General features: G+C 34.0%; 1 protein-coding gene across 4 annotated transcripts in view; it reads right to left on the reverse strand.

Annotated features, from left to right (window-relative positions):
- LOC113548691 (myocardin-related transcription factor A-like) overlaps window positions 1-22,060 on the reverse strand; it is a 59,261-nt gene that overhangs the window by 1,007 nt on the left and 36,194 nt on the right. For 3 of the 4 annotated variants that reach the window (XM_026949702.1, XM_026949705.1, XM_026949704.1), the window contains exons 2-9: window positions 18,616-18,891; window positions 3,724-3,789; window positions 3,066-3,362; window positions 2,209-2,783; window positions 1,920-2,127; window positions 1,469-1,824; window positions 715-944; window positions 231-642 (exon numbers count right to left, since the gene is read on the reverse strand). In XM_026949702.1, the coding sequence (XP_026805503.1) occupies window positions 231-642; window positions 715-944; window positions 1,469-1,824; window positions 1,920-2,127; window positions 2,209-2,783; window positions 3,066-3,362; window positions 3,724-3,789; window positions 18,616-18,891 (2,420 nt within the window). The remainder of the gene's footprint in view (window positions 1-230; window positions 643-714; window positions 945-1,468; window positions 1,825-1,919; window positions 2,128-2,208; window positions 2,784-3,065; window positions 3,363-3,723; window positions 3,790-18,615; window positions 18,892-22,060) is intronic. The other variant, XM_026949703.1, reaches the window with a different exon arrangement.

A 22,060-nucleotide genomic window follows, 5' to 3' on the forward strand; every position in this document is an offset into this window, starting at 1 on the left:
AAACGATTAAAATAAGAGATCGACTTTAACAGAACATATGGGGTTAAATTTAAAATAGCGTGTAGGTAACGAGCTGTTTAACGATTTTATTTTTTAGTAAATAAAAAAAACAATTTATGATGCTTAAAATAATAATGACCCAACACGTAAATTGAGGAGAAGAAAATCAATCGCGAGGTTCTATCCAGATACCAAGTACAAGAATTTAGAATATTAAAGTATCAACTAACGTTTTGAAACAGTTTCGTGTCGTCGAACACCATTGGCAGACTGTTGATATCGATGTAAGGAGACGACGATGGTGATGGTGGTTTTACGTCCTCCTGTTTTGGACTTTGGTTGTTGTTTTCCAACGTGTCTTGGTTTCGATTTTCCGAAGATGATTCAATAACTCTCTCTATTAGCTGCTGCTGCGATGGTAAGTTTACGGTGGTTTGCTGCTGCAATTTCACGTCATCTACTACCATGGGAACGTCGATTTTGTCGTCATCCACCACCTTGTGGAACCCAGAGGGGGTCTGAACGACTGTGATTGTCGGCTTGTTGTTGTTGTTAATGTTAGTGTTGTTGTTGTTGATATTGGTGGTAGTCAGGTTGGGTTGAACGAACGTACCCAAAAAATTCGGCAGAGAAGTTGTTCTACTAAAATAGATTTAATATAATATAATAAACACGATAATTAGAATCAATTTCAAAGTTTAATTTGACACATACCTTTGATTGTTGTGGTCTAACTGACTCAAAATCGATGCCGCTTGTTCCTTGTCCAATACGATTGTATTGCTCCTCCGTTTGGTTGTCTCAAGATTGTTGTTATTATTTTTCATTGAATTATTGTTGTTCGTCGTCAAGATCATGTGTTTCTGTTGTTTTTGTTGTTGGTTCAACTGTTGCTGCTGAAGGAAGGCTGCCAGATTTGCTTTCGCATTAACCGGCTGATGAGGCTGAAATATAAATAATAAAAATTAATATTATGAAAAAAAACATTATGGTTTTAATCATTAAACTTAATTAACAATAATTGCGATACAATAATGCCAAAATAGGGGATAGTCGTTTATACGTATACACGGTGTTTCTTTACCTCTAATGTCAAACAATTAAGTATGAGGTTAGGTTATTTTCAAAATACATATTTAAAATATTATGTACAACTATATATATACATGCATATTAAGTATGCTTAAATATCTTAAAATAATAAACTGTTGTAATCATCAAATAAAACCTAAAATGGAGTTAATACGTTTTTTATTTAGGTCATTAAATTTAAAAACGAGTCGATGACGATACCGTTGATTACATTTAATTGACTTTTAATAAATTCGATAATGTGGAATTATATTGCAATCATTTAATTATGTTACCTAACTGTATTTCTATTACTATGTCGTATTATAAATTTTCTTAAACGAGTTGCTTTTTTGGTAAATGCATGTTACGTGAACGCATTTATATTTTTATATACCTGGAATGTTTGTACCCTGGTTTGCTGTTGTTGTTGAAGCTGTAGTTGGGAGTTAAGTAGTTGTTTTTGTAGCTGTTCTATGCGCCTCTGTTGTTCCCGTATGATGCGGTCTTCTTCTGGCGTATTTTGGGATCCCGGTGATGGTAAGGGTGGTGGTGGTGGTGGAGGAGGTGGTGGTGGTGGCGTGGACGACGACCGAGGAGGACTGTTTGGATTCGAATGACTACTGGGTGATAGTATCATGTTCGACAAATCCGAATTGTGTTCAGCAAATGATCGTAGCCTTTCAATTAACTGTGGTTTCGGCCCAGACACGGGTAAATTACGTTTCTTCAGCTCAGCCTTTAAGTCACTCACTAAAACCAAATTTAATAATTATTTAAGTACAAACGTTAAGAAAACAAAAATTACATTAGAATGTTTTATATGTATACATTAATATAGTACTAACCCTTTAAATCATCGAGATTTCGTAATGAACGGGTTTCGATAATCTGCGGTAGATTGTTGATGGTCTGGGCGGACGTTGTAGACGACGCAGACGATTGCGCAGACGACGGCGAAGACGATGAAGACGACGATGATGATACAGTAGAAGATTGCTCAACAATTGATGAGGTCGATTTGTGTGGTGGGGCGGGTAGTATGAGTTGGGGATACTATGGATAAAAAAAAATTAATTGATAACATTTTAATGTTAATGTTTCCAAGACACAAGGTACCACACGATGAACTCTTACTTTTTGTTGCCATTCGAGTTGCCACTGTAAGAACAACTGCTGCTGCTGCAAAAGCAATTCGTACGAGGTCTCAGCCGAATTGGCATTTAAATTTTGTGATTTATGCGCACTTGGTGGACCTTTGTACTCATGAAACTTGATCGTTCTGGTCTTCGCCTGCGACTTACTTTTGCTTTTCTTTCGGTTTTTGTCCTTACCTGGTGCCGGCTGCTGTCCATGCACCTGTAGCGGTAGAGTTGACGGAGGCATTGGTGGAGGCGCAGGGGGTGGCGGTGAGGCAACAGAACTCATTGGTGACAAGCTGGACGTGGAAGAGCCCAAGGGTGAAGGTAGTAACGTTAAGGTGACAATACCTGCGTTGGCAGCGGCTGTCTCTATCATATCATACGCTGGCCTGTGGGTCAGCGCTACTGTAGGTGGCGGTGGTGGTGGAGGCGGTGGTGGCGGAGGTGTAGAACACGAACTTCCAGCACCACCCGAACTTTGAGAGTCCTCGTCTAAAGTCAAATACTGATCGGGGAGTTCAGGTTTGATTTTTTGTCCTTCGCTGGTGGCTTTGAATTCGATCTGACCCTCTGCAAAACAAACGAATGCACATCGATCAAAACACACTCGTGAAGCGAGATTCAACGCCAAACACAATCGCCAATGAATTTTGTATTTTTACTAACAGCTAAATAAACCATGTTATTTATTATGCATTTTGCAATTTTTTACCTCAGATAATAATTTACTGGCATAAAGAGAGAGGTAAATTTTAACGTCTCTCTTTCACCTTTATATAGTACTTTCAAAACTGTCAACTATGAATATTTCAGAAATGTTCACCTAAATTTGTGGTCAATGTATACACATACCTTTAACGGCCCTTTCAATAGGCTCGTCTGTATGAAGTATATTCTTTTTGATCAATTCTAAAGGACCTGGCCTATGTGCTAGTTGGGTATTTAGCGAATCGGCCAAACGACACTTGACCAACATGCGCTGACGTTCGGCTAATGATCGGTCAACGTCACCGACGTCCTCTAATATGTGCTGTCTGACCAGCTGCTGTTTGTCAGGCCTCTGTTGAATTTTGGCTTTCAACAGATCGCCCATCTTGGCCCTCTCCAACTTTTGTCGTTGTTCATGGAAGGCTGGTGGGCTTTTCAAACCTGCAAATACGCCAAGCGACGATTAGTTAAAAGACTAAATCACAAATGTTGACACACTATCGTAGTAGTGCCGACAAATAATCATTAGACAACAACCGCAAGACTCGTGACTGATACACAGTAATATCATCTGGTACATATCAATTAACAACCAAAGGCTTCGGATTAAGTATATTTTTTTTTAGATTAAGTGCGACTATAATGAAATAAATGCACGCCAAACACAGAATGTGAGATTTGCTAATAGTTAACTTTCGTTCAACCTTAAAGGGCGGTGGTGCATCATAAAAAATAGGGTATAACGCTCAAAAAATCGTCTTGCGTGTCACCAAGTATCTGTCGGGCGTGGTCATATACTTACAGGGCATAATTCCTTGGGCAACCAATTGGTTAATGGGTCTCCTCAACATCAACTTGACTTTGAGAGCTGAAAAAAAAACAAAAAACGAATTCATAATAATAATTATAACCAAGATGAATAAACCAGAGAATATAAATGTGTCGCGTGCGTACACAATTATTACGCTTATGGTTTCGGTCATAAATTAATGGGCGTAATGTATAGTCACTATAGTAGTAGTAGTAGTAGTAGTAGTGTGTGTTTGTGTATGTATGTGTATTAGAGGATCAAGTAGTTAAAAAAAAATCATAATCTCCATCGCGTCCGTTATTTTTACGAGCGTACAAGCGGGTTTTTCTATTTCGGTACGGCTGGCGGCGGCGCGCTGGCTTAAGAAGACGTTAAGACTGTCGTGGGATATTAATTTGAATCTGCGGGCGAGTGAAATGAAGAACGGGGGAAAAAAATTACATAACACGAACCGCGGAGAGTAAAACGTTGAGATTTTTACAGGCTATGGCGCGGCAGAATGAATTATACGTGTCATTATGTGGACATTGTGGCGGCGGCGGTTGGACGCCAAAAAATAGAATTTTTTTTTCGCTGAACCGATAACAACACATTGTAAAATCTCGGCTTTGGCCGTCGCAGCAAAATAATTATTTCGAAGAAGAAAGAGGCGACGGCGGCGGCTGCGGCAGCGGTTAAATATGCACACATAATATATAAATATATTAAATATAGGCAAATACTTTGCAGACCTGTGCCAGACAATTAGGTACTATTATTTTTACTTTTTTTTTGCTACCATTCATACATAAAATATATACATAGTTTACACCAGGGATAAACAATTAATATTTTTGGCCACTATAAAATGCATGAAGTTTTAGTCTTCGTCATATTCAATGAACATGTTCATTCAAATAAATCTAAGATAAAATAAAATATCAAAAGAAATCTTATAAAAACCTCATTTAATTCAGCATAAAAGTAATAATATATATTTTGTCCTCGCGCCTTCATTTGTGGTGATGTCTAATATACGTTTTGACAAACAACGTATATGGTATGGAATAACAATGCTAGAACTTGATTACGGGAAATTAGAAACGATATAATTCATACGTTCACATACGTAAAGCTTAAGGATTTCATTGTCGGGATTAAGAAATGTCTGATGAGTAAGAAAATGGTGCTGTTTTGTTTTACCAACGACGCGACGACAAAAATTTCGTCATCTCTGCAGGATGAACAATATTATATAAAAGACAGCTGCAGTTGGATAAGATAACATTCGTTTTCGGAAAGACAGCTATTGTTTACCCGCACTGTTGTCGGTCCAGACAATAATTCATGTACGACAGTCGACGACAAAAAAATTAATTTGGCCGGACACGAGTACGTTTTTTAAATGTCTATATAGAGATGGAATACGAAAACAGCTCGTATGGGGTCAAGTCCGCGACGATCATATCACCACGACTGCACAACTACCGCAACGATTGTCAACACGCCGCTAAACGGAATTACTTAACAAAAATAATAATAGTAATGTGTTTATGTATACACAGATAGAGATATGTACGGTTCGTGATTGATGGCCTATGCTTTACGGCCGCCGCCATCGAGTCGACCGCACGATTAGAAAGGGCCAACGTCTACGAAAAGGGACACCACACACACCATGCCTTGCGTAATTAGGCATATATATATATATATATATTATAGCACAAGAACAACGGTACAATTACAGTATACTACATAATATACATGTATTCTTGTTTGTGTGTGTGTAAATTCGAGATCGCAGCAAACGTTTCCGATTATACATTATACGAGATGAATATCTTGGCGACACAGTCTTGCGAAACCAACAGAACTATAAATGGGAGGTTGTCGATCGGTGTTTTTTTTTATTCTCCATAGATAGGTTGTACGTGAAATGACCACCGTACAATCACAACGATCATAATATTGTATTTTTATTCGTCGTGATTATACATTTATGTACGTACGAGTATTTATTTATTTATTACTTTTTTTTTTCAACAAAAATTATGGTTTTGATATTAAAATTATCTGGACAAGAACGAAACGGTACGACGCGACAATATTAAAAAATGTTTTCCTGTCAACAACTGTCGACTAACAGTTGCGGCGCAATCGCTAAATGTGTCATCATTGGCGTGATTAATTTAATGCCGCGCGGCGGCCGAGACTTGGCTGTAATTATTGTATTGGGTAAAATATAATATATACTTCGGTCGAGTACCGTATATTAAATACTAATTAGCAATCGTCAATCGTAAGTTTTTTTACTCCAGCGATTGATTAAAGTATGTACATTATACATGGTGTAAGTACGTATAATATACATCAATGTGGTCAATCCCAAAACCCAAAATTCTTCTAATTGACCACCCCCCCCCCCACACCACCACCGATAAAAGATGAATTTAAACGAAGTTAAGTAAATTCATTAACTCTCTAAATCGAAAATTCCGTAGATTAATATATTGAATCGAGTCTGGAATACCAGAGACCAATGAAGAATATGTTTAATATAATTATTTAAAGTATCATCAGTGATAAATACAAACAAATTCTTAAAATAAAAATAAACATATTTACCGGTCCATCATATAACAGCCTAAAATTAAAATAAAATAATTAATGCCTATTATTGTGTAGACCGTGTATAAATTATAACATTCAACAGTATAATTGCAATTTGTTTGTTTTTATGCACTTTTCGCGGCTCCAGATGGTATTTATTAAATCTAACGTTAATTAAAAACTCGACTATTAGCGAGTCATTCAAAATTCCACACTTACATAAAAATATATTGATGAGAGCACTTTAAAATTATTGGTCTTACAGAACCTATAAATGATTTAAATTTTCACTACGCTGCCTAATATATTTATTGAATAATTCATTATTTCTAAATATAAAAAAAAAAATGTTCGAGCCAAATGAACGTGAGATAACTTTTCTGGTTCACAGGTCATTGACTCAGACCAAACAAATTAATTAAGAAATGTATTTATATTATTAAAAAAATATTAGTTTCCATATTATTTTTAGATAATTTTTTCTTTGTATTCCGCTGATTAATTACTAATATTAATTTTATAAACAAAATATAGTACAATACATATCTGTGGTAAAATGTCCACGAATTCACTGCAAACTTTGACTAAACTCAACAATTTTATCCTACAATAAATACTCTGAGAGGACGGAATAATAAAATAAATAGTTACTACGACATAAATTAAGCTCATAAATTATTATTCATTTAGTTTATAGTTAAAATATCAAAAATCACACCTACTTCCTTCACACACAATATGTATACTTCAGTTTAATATGTAACTCAGAAATATAAAATATTAGGGACAAAAAAATTACCAAATAAATGCTATACAAACGATTTATTCCACAACAGTATAATAATTAATAATCAACAAACATATAATATTATTATAACATTTCTATGCCTACAAGCGACACAGTACTCATTAATGTATTATTTAATATAAAGTAGAGTATAGCACGTAGTGCATACTTAATGCATTTTATTCACACCATGGTGCCTGTAATATGGTACAGTAATGGGTTGTCAAGGCGACGATGAGGCATTCAAACGCAACTACGTTATTACGATGACAAAACGAATGACAATAAAATTTAAAAAAAAAAACGATATCGCTATGTTTATTATCCAAGAAGACCTCGTTCGAGTTTTCGAACAATATAATAATATAATTATTATTTACGTGCGAACACACTTTAAACAATTAATCTTGTCTGTGCATATAGTATAATTTACAGAAGTTTATCGCGTGAACAGTAAATACACTGTATTGGTTTTAATATCTATTTTCATATGTTTCCTTATATACATACATATTTTCACCCGCCGACATGCCATGAATTGTTTATCTTTGTTTAGGGTTGTGTTGACAACACGCCCGTCTATTTTTATTAAACACTTCAGCACATATTATACATATATATATTTTTTATATCTTAGTATTATACAAACACATACTACACACGTTTGGTTTACAGCATCGTCTCACACGAGAGTCAGTCGTAAGTCGTAACCCAACGACGCGACTTTATTGTAATCGGTGTTTTGTTTCTCGTACACATAATCACACTGCAGCTGGACACAACGCCATTATAATATGTTATAAAATGGTTTAATATTATGGACTATATAATGCGTACAAGACGATAGTGTTCATTCTTATGTACATCGTATAATATTCACTACATTCGGTTAGGCAAAGTTTCTCTATAACATAACCGTTTGGTTTTTGAGCATATTAAACACATTTTTGGTGGGTTGTGACCAAAAACAATAGATTTTCGTCATATCAATCGTCGCGTACGATAAAATATAAACCGTATTATATTATATACGAAATATCGAATGTTTCACACTAAGGTCATCTCCCACGCAACACGCTAGACTAAATAGAAATACGATACATATAAATAGCTTAATATGACATGCAGATCGTATCACACATCGTGTAACCTAAACCTATTTGCAGATGGTTCACCGCCGTCTTGCGAGTTAGGCGGTACAAATATTAAAAATTCAACCGATAATCGATTTAACCGCTGAACAATAAGAAACTATAAATGTTTTAAACAAAAAAAAATTTTTCCGAGAACATTTATGAGACTAATTACAAAAAAAAAATTCCATCACCCCACCCGTCCAACACCCACTAATCTTATTCTCGGTTTAGCTATTTCATACGCGAAATATCTCGTGATGCTCCTATCTACTTATGCTAAATAGCTTAATTAAACTAATTTTGAAACTTCCCAAAACGTTGTACTCGAAGCCGTGGGCGAAATGAGCAAATTACTTTATCATATTAGGACTAGAAGAGAAAAATTATTTTTGGGCGAAAGGAGTTGCAGCTCATGAAATCCTGTAGTCATTCACTTCGAAAGCACATGTGGTACAGGTACATAATATTATTATGTAGATAAACTAACACATATGTATATAATTAAGACACAATAACAGAACAACGCGATCGTCGATTGTCGTCGGACGTCATTATAGACGATTATTAGACGTTTTGTGTTTCGTCGAGGCTGCGATGACTACGCCGAAAGAAGGAAATCATTTAAGTCTTACGTGTGACTATGTGAGGTCTAAGAACACCGCGAAACTCGTTGGACAAAGCCAATTAATAACCCCGTCCGTGTATGCACATTGTACGTCATCACTCCTTCCACCCACTCGGACACCCATGGAAATATCCTAATCCTTCTCTTCCTTCACGGGGTGAGTGAGCACATCTAGTCGTACGGGAAGGTGTCATAAGGCATGTCGTACACCGACCGTAATGGTAAACGGGGAAGGTAGTGAACAGAAATCTGAGTGGAGGTATAGAGGTGGAAGAAAGTACACGCAGATTTCGCAGCCCGCGGACAGACCATATGTCGCAGCAGCGCTCAGACGACGCCGCTAGGCGCGTGACATAATCATATAATATTATTATTACTATAATGGTTTTTATTTCGTAGAACGGCGACGGCCACTTGTTATTATTGAAATATTATCGTTTCGTTCGATAGCATAATGACGGCGCCACCGCAGCCGTCGGAAAGTCTGTATTATTATTATTATTATTATTATTATTATTATTATTATTTAAACACTGTATAACCACATATTGCAATATGCACGTTTAGTCGTCATTGCATCGCGTATTACCGTAGTCGTGGTCACATAAAATTATACAATTGATATTATAAATCCTTCGCAGCAACAGTCCTTTTATAATAATAATAATGCATGCGATATGCGTCAATAAATTGCATATCGTATTATTATTAAAAATAGTATCATTTTTTATTCGCCGCACAGCAGTGGACCGAGAAAATCACAAAACCATCCCGCTCCGCCCATTCCTCTCGTCGGGAATCCACCCACCCGCGAGTACAGAGTTGACATGTGTGTAATAATCGTCGGTTATTAGTCCACTGTGAGCATATAATGCATATAATATATATTATTTTATTATTATTACTGACGTGCGCGTGTACTGGCTGCAGTATAATTACGCAACGTAAACCGCCCACGGGTCCATATTATATTATTTGTATATAATATACGTTATATATTACGAATGTGTATCATATATATTTGGTTTATTAATATCGCACGTGTCGTCCGTGGCGAATCAACGGGACACGATTTTATATTTTGCGGTCGTCATTACGCACGCTACCGCCGGTCACCGCAGTAGCGGCAACGATGACAACACCGCGCCGCTACACGCAGGCTGATAAACGAATGACGAATACTCAGCAGACGGAATAGATTTAAAGAAAACTATATCTTATATAATATAATAATGAATGTAAATTTATAAGAGACTCCTAAAATTGAAAAATGTAAAACCAATAGGCACGACATTTCATACATATTGATTAAGCCTCGCGGGATGTTCTTTGCTCAATTGTTCAACCCATTTAAAATAGGTTACACGTAAATTTCAATTTGATTCACAATAATCAATTTTTTTTTATTTATACTGGGTGATTTTTTTTATCTAACAACAATACTCATTATTTTAAAGTATATTGACGTAGGTATTTGTAAGAAAAAATGTTTATTTACATAATTTCCAGAGTATAATTAGTAGAGGTTAAATTGTATAACGAATAACGATTTATAACGTTTTAAAACGTAAAAAATATTAAAATATAATCTTTTTTTTTTATGGTTTTTTCGGCTGAAAATTATGTAAACAATTATTTTTACTGACATTTTAAAATAATAGTGTTCTTTGATAAAAGTAAAACCCTCTACTTATATATCGGACTTTAAGAACTCGTCAATAAATGTATAATGCCTTGACGCAAGATAATATTATACTATTATTTTAATATGATATAAAATAAAAACTCACATATTTCATAAACAATTTTAAAGCTAAATATTATTTTACGCTACTTCTACAACTAAAAATGTTATTAGTTATTGAAAAGTATACTGATCTAAATATTTTATTTTATTATTTGGTTAATGGTAACACCACGTTTTGAATTAATAAAACTGTCTGTAATAGTTGATAAGGTTATAATACACCTATTATATTTTGTACATTATTTTAAATTATTTATTATTATTTTAATTATCATAACTTTATTAATTAGTAGGAAAGCTATATTTTTTTTTACAATTGCGTAGTATATACTTCATTTACTACTGTTAATTATAATTTGTAAATTAAGTTTTCTCCGTACATAGAGTATAATAAATAAATAGTACTAACTTATAATACAGGGTAAGTGGTAAATCATAATATATGGCAATGTTGCATACGAAGTACGAACAAATGTATTCTGTTAAAACTTCATAGTTCCCCCAATAATTGTTAACGGTAGTTATATTAGTCACTCGAACGGCATTTTCGAAAAGACATATTACCAAGTGGTATGCAACACTAAATTGTATACAGTCCAAATAAAGTAACTAAAAAATCTCACAGTAACGTTGTGAATTCAAAAAACTTAAGTGTTTTTCATACTGGGATCTAAACTATTACAAAAAACGAGAAAATAAGACTTGCTTTATTTTTAAGTTTAAATATTGTGGGATTCTCAAGTACTATATAATACACATACACCTATTGTACCACGAGTGTACGCAGATATATAAGCCGCCGGGTCGGTGCCAGCTGCAGCGGTTGCGCACAGACAGACGGACGCAGCTTTGCGTCGGCAATGTCATATGGACTGTTTAAGAAATCGCGTTAACACCTCTTGTTTTCGGAAACCGTGTTATTATTATTGTTGTTGTTACGATCCAAAGAAATCCGCCGGACGTTACAAACACCAGACTCACGTGTACGGGTGGTATATGCCGTGAATGTTATGTGTGTAAATATATATATATATATATATATATATGTTTTTTAACGTTTCAAACAGGCAACTTTCCAGCATCAGCTGGGGCTGCCGAGCAGACGAAAATCGAAAAGCATTAAATATATATATATATTATACATATTATACATATGTATAACGAGAAAAAAAAGCTATTTACTTACTATATGACATTATATTACATAAACATGTAAATATTGCTATACACGCGTCATTATAGTAAATACATTGCATGAATGGTAAAAATGGGTTAATTTTTTGTTATCTCATTTCCCTACAATAAGGGTTCATTATTATTTCGCGTTCGGTTAGATTCTCTCTCAATCACACGGCTGCAGCATACACGTTATTACTATAACATTATATTATTATACCGTTTTTATTATTTTAATTTTAATAATTACCGCCAACAAACGTCCCGTGATCGTGATTGGCAGTCTCGGAGGCGGGCGAGAAAAATAAAATGATATTATATATACGTATATTATAATAATGTGTATATAGAACCGTGATGTCGCTGCAGGAGCGGCGGCGGGTTGGTCATTAAAAGATGTATGAAGATAATTAAAGAATCTTTTATCACGCCAGAACACAGTTGGCAGTAGATGCGAGAAAGCACTTTCATCGAGTGTGTCGCGCGAAACGGCCGCCATCAAAGCCAGCGGGCACGCGTGTATATTATACATATTATAAAATAATATGCTCACCCGCTTCGGCCGCCGCCCCATTCGTATATCACTACGTCGTCGTCGCAGCCGGGAATCGTCACCGGTCATCATCACACAACTAGACCATTTACGATTTCTTCGTATCAAAATACCATCAAATGGCATATAGACCTTTTGATTTCATAGAAGGGGCTTAAGTTTAAGATTTAAGTCTAACTTAAAATGTTCTCTAACTAAATGCCATTTTTTATTCTAATTTTTGCTATATTAATAAAATAATAATTTTAAAAGTAGCTTAAAAAATGAATCAAAGACATTAATAGAAAATAATAAGACCTAACGTCTAGTCTTTTTGAACCTAACTTCTTTAATCTCTTCTAATTCAATATCATTAGAAACATTTCTTTCAAAATGTTCTTATGATCATACTCATATTATATTCTACTTGAGATGCAATTTTGAAAGTATAATGTAAAGACGATCATAGAGTGACATTTTTATTTAATAAAATAAGTACATAGTATAATACGCTCTTCGTGTACGTAATAATCGTATTGTACCAAACGTGCGCGACCTCATTTTTAATGTATATGTGTCAAAAAAAAAAAAAATTATAACTTTTCATCACATGATTCAACTGTTACAGAATCAGATAAAAATATTAGAAACCAATATAACACACACTCGTGCCCGAAATACCCATACATATTATATATTTTTTTAACGTACTTCCCGGAATATCGTTTTGGTTTCCAATAGTTTGTCTCGTAGACTTCAAACGAAATATATTGGTCAAATGTTAACTGTCAGACGGTTTTGGCACGCAAAAGGATCGACAACTGATTACGACGGCTGAGAAAACGATCCTAGAATAAGGCTTTAAAACGATCACCGCAATATAATATGATGCGGACATGCGGTTAACTAACTACATTTAGTTGTAAAAATTTAAAAAATATCTATTATAAATGTTTCACGATAAATAGCGTATAAATAATTAATAAGTATATAAGTATTATCTAATAAATACAATATTGTAAATTACGGCTGCTACGCTGTAGTAACATTTTTTCACAAATCCAAATGTTTTTCACATGCTCAGAGACGCCGTACAAAATGAAAACTGACCAAATTTAAGAAAAAACAAACGCACCCACATATTTTTCTGTTTTTTTCTGTTCTTTTTATTTGTAGATGCGCATCGAATAATATATTTATAATATAATGATAATCGTCGTTGAATAAGGTAGGCATCGTGAACACAAATATAGCATAATTCAGTACCTAATAGTAAAAAGAAAAATGTGTTCGTGGCAGATAAATGTGAAAAAGATCATTATTTCACTGACAGACGAAAGTTAAATCACGAGACGATGCCAAAATTAATCCTCCAAGCTGGACATGACCTAGCGAGACGCGAGTCCGGCGACAAAATCCCAAAAACAAATGTTTCACGCGAAAAAATGGTTAATACTATTAAGTTTCTCCTGATAACACACAAATTACTTATATGATCGACATGTATACGGAAAAAAAATTAAAAATTCGAAGATATAGATAAGCAAACGTGATTTAAACTAAGCTCATTTTCCTAATACACTAGTTTTCCGTCATTATTTTTGAATTTTAAATTACAATACAAACATAACACGTCTTTCTTCTGCAAATTATTATTTTGCAATTAGTTTTTATGTGAATCATGTATCGATAGTAAGATGTTTGTATACTATATAATATTCATAATACGTACGGCGTACGCGTAAATAAACTAACCTATCCACTTATTCGTGAAGTAAAATTAATATATATAGGTTATAGTCGAAGGTTCAATTTTTTGTATTTCTTTAATAGAACCTTATCGCTCTGACGATCAGTTCCAATTTATTGTTGTCAAAACGGTATTTTATATTCCGCACTATAAAAACATTTTAAACGATAATTCGTCTGCGGGAGTCTGCTGGAGCAAAGATTACAAATATATATTGATTGTAATATGTCTATACTAAGATATATTATAATTTATCGTTTATCACTATTTGCGTTGGATATCTACGTACAATATATAGTATATTGATAATATTATAATTCAGTTGGGATGATATGTAATAATTAATAATAGCTGACTGTTGCACTATACAGAGATCTATTATATCGATGACGAGAGATTAGGATAGATGAGGATTTTTAAACATTATTAAGTATCCTGCAGCGACGGTGAGTTTATGTGCGCGTCAAAAAAAATGTATATACATAAATATAATATGTAATATTATGTATAGATAAAAAAGTTTCATTACGATCATATAATAATGGTACGGAAAATCAAACGGCACGTTTTATACATTAATCGAATGATTTATGTATAATATATATAAACACACATATTGTCAAGGATGCAAAATTCAGTGAATGGACCCCACGCTGATTGCCTTCAATAGTAATCGTAATTAAATTGTCATCATTTACGGCGATTTTAACGTAATAATATATAACATAGTCGCGACCTCATCGGTAAACGATCACATTAATATACTATTATATAACCGCAAAATTTGACATGTTAGAGAATGTACTTAATGACAGCTATTGTATAATATGTTTTAATACCATTATATCACCAACAACTAGACTAGATATTCGTTTTCTCAGTTTTTCGTAGGTTAAGATGTACCAATGGACTCACGAATCCGACCAACCCTTCCTTGGCAGTACACATGATAACCGAGAGCTGTCTGACCGCGAAATGTCTCATGTTATTTCTTATGATAAAATTGTATTTCAAATAATAACACAAACAAAACAAATTTACAATACTGGGATTTTCTATGATTCTGGAACAACACTTTGAGTTCATACTTGTAGTATACATTTAAAAAGAGTGACATGCCAAAACAACTAATATAAGTCTCTTTTTTAAACTTAATCCTGAATCCCCCTTTTCCCGGCTGAGTATTATTTTTATAAACAAACTTTAAATCAAAATCCAGACTTATAAAAAAAACTTTTTAATGCTATATTTTATATTCTCTACATCACGAATGACCAACATAACTTATTATATGACCATTTTAAAAACTGCTAAATGAGAGCGTACAAAAATGTTCCTATTTCAATGACGTTTTTTTAAATATTCAAAAAATTTAAATTTGAAAATAAACAAATGTGGGTTGAATTTAAAATACTCTAATTTATACTTTACAGTTTTACACTACGGACTTCATTTTATTAAATTTTTTGCACAGCATAATTTACCAACTATGCTTACCACTTGCATAGGTATTAATCTATACCTAAATCTATTTAATATATTGTTTAAAATAATCATTAAAGACTATATCATTTGTACACATATGTTTTGATAACACGAAAACTACTAATTCAGATTTCGATGAACAAATTAAAGAAAAAAAGAGTTACCATTTGAAAAAAATAATTCTGCTGTGTCGTCATATAGACAACAGTGCTCTACATAAAAGTTTCGAAAAATCTAAGAATTTGAAAATATTAGATGGTATTTTAGTAAAGTTAAAAATTCAAAAAATACGAATTTGAATAAATGATGATGAAAGAGAGGTGAAAATAATGATTGGTAGTAAATCACTGTTTACAGTGAACGTAATTGCCATTGAATGACTCAAGAATCGCGTATTTCTTTTGATGATCACGTTGTACACCGTAGCGTATCACATCGCTTTATCATAATATAATATGTACATCTGCAGGCACTTCAGCGACTGAATATAAACACACGCACACACACACATATATATATAATAGGTGCGTATAATAATAATGTATATATGACAGGCTCGATCCGCGGTCACGTACACGCGCACGGACGGTGGTAATAATATAACAACACGAGTTCGTATATTATTTTCGTATTTACACGATTTTCCTCGAAATGATAATATTATATACTTGTTTATTATTTTTTTGTTTTTATCCAGCGGAGGCGTATAAGTAACATGGTCGCACGTGACAATAATCGCGTGCCGGTCGCGTGTGTTTATTTGGGTCATCGACTCGAGCAACGGCGGCGGCGATGGCGACAGTGCCACCCCATCACCGTCGTCTCCTCTCTGGAGGCCGAGGCGAACGTTCCTCTCGCGATCTGGCACGCCGCCGCTGTCTTGGGCAGTTTTTCTCGGAACAATTAGCTTCCGTTATAATAATAATAAAAAACAAATGCTAGCGAACGCAATAATATCAACGACGATTTATCGCTATATCACTTATATAATTATATACATTGTTGCCGTCGCCGTTGCACAAAGTCATTAATCGTTCGGTAAATAGGCCGTCGCCGCAGCAGCGACCCAACCCTATCTCGTCGTATTTTTCGAATACAACTGCACTGCCGTTGCCACTGACGCCGCCGTGACGGGATGAACGGCCGGCCAAGACTTTTTTTTTCACTTACGACTATTATTAAGTTATTTTTTCGGTTCGATTTTCGAAGGCGGAGTTCAGGCGACAGATCGTGACATAAACAATGCGATTTGTCACGCGTCGGCTAATAAAACGAATGTTTTATAAACAACATAATTATTTAAACTTTAAACACGCGCCTTCTATACAGCGGGTTCTAGGCCTACACGAGTAATGTATATTTATATAGATGTGTGTATATGTGTGTGTTTATGTAAAAGAGACGCCGTCTTGAAATTTTTCGTAATAAACGATCCAGCAACAAGAATCTGTCAAAACGGTATTCCGACGACAATATGTTTTCGAGTGTTTTTTTTTTATTTTAATGTGTGTAATATTAATATTATTTACTTATTTTTCAACGGATTCGAATCAACAGAAAAGAAAAACAGCTCGGGAAAACAGGTCATGACGATAATAATTTTATCAATATGTTTATAACACGCGTCCTCCGTAAACAAGCGCTATTCTCGGGATTGGAATAATGAAATCATTTTCAAATTTTTTGACTTTTTTAAGCGATATTCGTCGCATCTGCTAAAATATACATTATAAAGGTTTTATTTTCATTTCAAAAAATATATTGTGAATGCGTCTGAATAGATTTTGTATGATGACGGTCACATGTAAATGTTTTTGCAGAAGTAGCAGTGTTTGCAGTGTAGCGAAATAGCTACACTCTCGAAAACTTTCAAAGCGATCAATTATACATTTGATGATCGTTATATATTTTGGTATTCACTACCATGATACCAAAATTGTTTGTATTTATATAGGTAACAAATATTTATAATTGAAATATGTCGACAAATAAACATGCAAAAACAGCAAATCCTTAGAAACCATAAGCTCGCAAAGTTTACAAATTAATGTAAATCTAACGGTAGGTACACTAGTACAGTCGTCCATTACGAAATAATTATAAACTCTAAAGCTATTGGAATATACTTAGAATGCAGATTATACAGGCATTTATATGTTTCAATAATTCATAAAAAATTATAGCTTTTTTTCGTATTGTGGTATACCTAACTACTAACATAACCTATATAGACCAAAGTGAATAAGGCCGACGAAAGTCTCAATCTATAACTTATTGATTTTAGCGGAAATATTTATTGTGTTTACTTATACGAGACTTTTGTGATGAACCATATATTTATTATATACATAAATAATGTTTTATAGTGCTAATATAATCGTAACCCAAACAATGCAAGACTAATGCGATTTCATATAAACAAAAAAAATATTTGTGCACTATATACATATAAATATGCAATCATTGACTCAATGTTCCCTCGTCATTATATGTATTGATTAAAAATTAAATTTATATAATACGTACAACAATAAAGTATAGTAATGTAATAACTCCATGGTATAGTGTAATCACAGTCATAACTGATGTTGTAGTGGGTACTAAAAATAAAAGTACTATGTGTAAACCTTACTACTATATATTTATACACGGGAGTGGTGTTATTGTCTCATGTACTAGATAGCCAATAGGTGTTATATCCGGTGATTTGTAGACGGAATTTCCATCGCCCCACGCGATGTCCTGGAGGAAGGGGAGCTGGTCCACGGAGTCACGCATGCACGTCAATATAATATAGTAACCTCGCCCACTACTGAAGTACGTATTTGTGGTTAACCACGGGTCGAAACGTACAAATTTTAAATTGTGGGTTATTTACATAAGGATATTCCAATTATGTGTTGATAGCTTAATTATAATAGTAAATATTAACCTATGATCGTATTTTAAGATAAGCACATAATCTAGGACTGATACCATACAGCTGAGAGAATTGCTTTTATATAAATAATATATATATATTTATATTCATAAACATAAATCAGATTGTCACTCACACTCTTTGTTTTTGTCCATAGACTTTTGCAACGGCGATTCGTCCACCTCGGCTGAGGGCGGAGACGATTGTGAAATATTATTCTGCATGGTTAACGAGTTGGTATGCTGCTGTTGCTGCAGCTGCTGTTGCTGCTGCTGTTGCTGTTGCTGCTGCTGTTGCTGCTGCTGCTGCTGTTGCTGTTGTTGGCGGAACCACTCGGGGTAAATTGACGAAATGGTGTCCACCAGGTCTTGGTCAAGCTGAATTTTCCAAAACAGCTCACCGCGGCCGCGATCTATGGTATGAAAAGAAAAAACGAAAAAAATCAATAAAGATTCGTTACCGGTTATAAAATAATATCGTTATATTATACACAATATATAGAGCAGACTGTAGGTATATGATTTTTTTTTCATATACGTAGTATCACATGCTTATGTAGTACGGGTTTATTTTTTAAGTTTCGCAATTCGTAGGACGAAGGTCACCGCCGTGAAGTTCACAAATAACAACAACAACGACGACGACGAACGAGAGCAATCCACCGCATAAACACGCACGTAACGTATATTTAATAAAAAAAAATTATAATGAAAATTATGGTAATTAAGTTATAATAATAATAAGTATATAAATATTATAATAACGCGTTCCATTGTCGCACGCGCACCGCGAATTTGCAGGTATAAGGCTGGCGCTGGTGGGCGACCGGCAGCCGCCGCCACCACTAGTGCCACCCACGTGCATCTCTGCGTCGTGCCTCACTCGCCTACTCGTCCCATTATATAGCCATTTTCCATTGCACTGAAATTCAGACATCCGATGATTGAAGACGGTCGACCCGAGCGAATTTCCGGTGCCAAACCCGTTCCAAAAGCCTACCCACCCTCAATATAACCTATACAACCGATCACTTTCGAGTAGGTAGGTATAAATATATAATATATATTACATGATACACCTATCTAGTATACTATATAATATATTATATTCCGACTACTGTGAGTCGTAGTCAGCGAAAGGTCGCGGGTGAATCGTTTATTACGTACACTAGCGCAACGGCAGGCGCGATGACACCATATTATGACAATATAATAATAATATACTTGTTTATGTAATCTCATAACAATATTATTTTATATATAATACTATATACTGTACAGAAAACCGTTTGTCCTCCGCGGTATATAGTGGTTATACGACGAACCGTCATGCCGTGAGCTATACAGGTATAGATAGGGTCTTTCTGGTATCAAATAGGCGTATATAATTATATGCGCTATCACTGGACGAATAATAATATTATTTACGTTTATATAGAACAAAATATACACAACCAATGATAAAAAAAATTAAAAAGTCTTAAATTTTTTTTTAAACATTTGTCGATTTTATATATACTACAATCAATAAGTTGTAATAACTTAAGACACACAATATCTATGCCTGTATTTAATATTATGACGAAACTGTATTTCCTATTAATATTCGTATAGTTTTGTACAATAATGCATTTAATGTGCATATTAAATTTATTAGGTTAAATTAATATACAATTCGAGAAAGGCCCCCTGGACAAGTCCCCCGCCCAATCGATCCTCCCTCGTAGACAAGCGTATTATACATTGCGTAACACCATACATGCTGCATAATACATATACCACATATAAATAACAATCAATATATATATTCAAACTGTAATATAATATACTCGTCAGTTGTCGTAATCGACGCCAGTACATATAGGTATGGATTACGAGCGAATGGAAAAAAATATATAGCGTCTTAAAACAACCACCTGTACAACAAATATAACACAACATAATTTTTATACTCGCTCTGATATATTATATAAAAATAACTCCTTATACGTGAACGAAAAATAAAAACAAAAAATTATAGTCTAAATTTATTTATATATATTATGATATATACTACCTACTTTCCGACGTTTACTATATACGCACATAATCGTTAATATCATCAATATATATATTCGCACCAACTGTTCGTCGTAAATTAATCGTTCAGACATCGTTTTCGATAAAACGAATATATTATTATTTTTAACCGACTATATTATACGCACATCATCCGTCGATTCCGTTTAAACTTTAAACAAAACTCGACTTGTTTGTTTACCCGCGATTATTTTGCTCGTCAGATACGGCTATATACGTGAGTATTATGCTGCGGTATACTGTAAACCATTTCAGTGTTTTGTACTCTCGTAAATAATCGTAAGCGAAATAAACAAGTATGTTACGGTTGAGTACAACGTGTGCGTAAATTATATACAGGAGGTACCAATACTGTATAAACAATATTAAATTATATCGATATGATGATAGTATCATACATAGCAAACTAGAAATCGTGTATGGTACCTACCATATGTGATTAAAAAAAAAAAAAACGACTGAGCGAAATGGACTGAAAATTGTGATCTCATACATTGGCCAAAACCTTAAAATATTTTAAATGAAATACTAGTACTCGTGTATAAACGAGTATATACGCTGGAAACAATAAAGTATTTTATTTATTTTGTTTCACATAAAAGTGTAGTGTACAAAAATAATATTTTCGAAATCAAAAAGATCAATCTGAATAGACAATTAAACATGTAATGATATATACATAAAGTATGTACAAATGATGATATGTATTTACCTACATATAGTCGCAATGTACACGAGTGCCGTATACGACGGCAAAACAAGGACACTGTAACAGTAAAATACAAAATAATGTTTAATGCATCGACCGTAGGCTTCTGCAGGCTCGTCAGTCGTCATCGTCGTCCGGTAAAAATCGCGTCATGGTTTTATTTTATTTATTTTTTTTTTTTGCACGAGGTAGGCCGGGCAATAAATTAACGTCAAATTACTTATACGAGTAGACTACACACTAGTACGTGTACTCACGAAAACAAAAAAATAAATAATAACCGTTTATTGTTTTTGCGTTCGATACAATAATAAATGATATTATATATAACAGCGATATAAACTTTGTATATATAATATACGCGTCTTATCGCACGCGTGTTATTTTCTCTGAAATGTAAGAATTCAAAAAAAAACGAAATCATCTGAAATTCTTTAATAATTAATCATTGCGTGATGCAGTTTATTCAAAATACTGCATACATCATGTGCCAGAACTCAATAATTATAAGTATACAATAATATAATTTTCAACAAAATAAAGTATATTGTACGTGCCGGTATAGCCAAAATATTAAGTTGGTGGCATCCACTCGAGATAACTTACTATAGTATTATTATATTATGTACGTTGACCCAAAAGTGAGTTCTCGAGCGTATCATTCTTTTTTAACACAATTATTGATATCTTCGTTTTGTCGTTGCGCGAACGGCAAAGATACGGCATCATATTACTCGTATTGTTATTCTATGGATTGTGCACGATTCTATATATTATATAATATTTAACGGTGG

The sequence above is a fragment of the Rhopalosiphum maidis genome, chromosome 4 (assembly GCF_003676215.2).
Source record: "Rhopalosiphum maidis isolate BTI-1 chromosome 4, ASM367621v3, whole genome shotgun sequence".
NCBI classification, from domain to species: Eukaryota; Metazoa; Arthropoda; class Insecta; order Hemiptera; family Aphididae; genus Rhopalosiphum; species Rhopalosiphum maidis.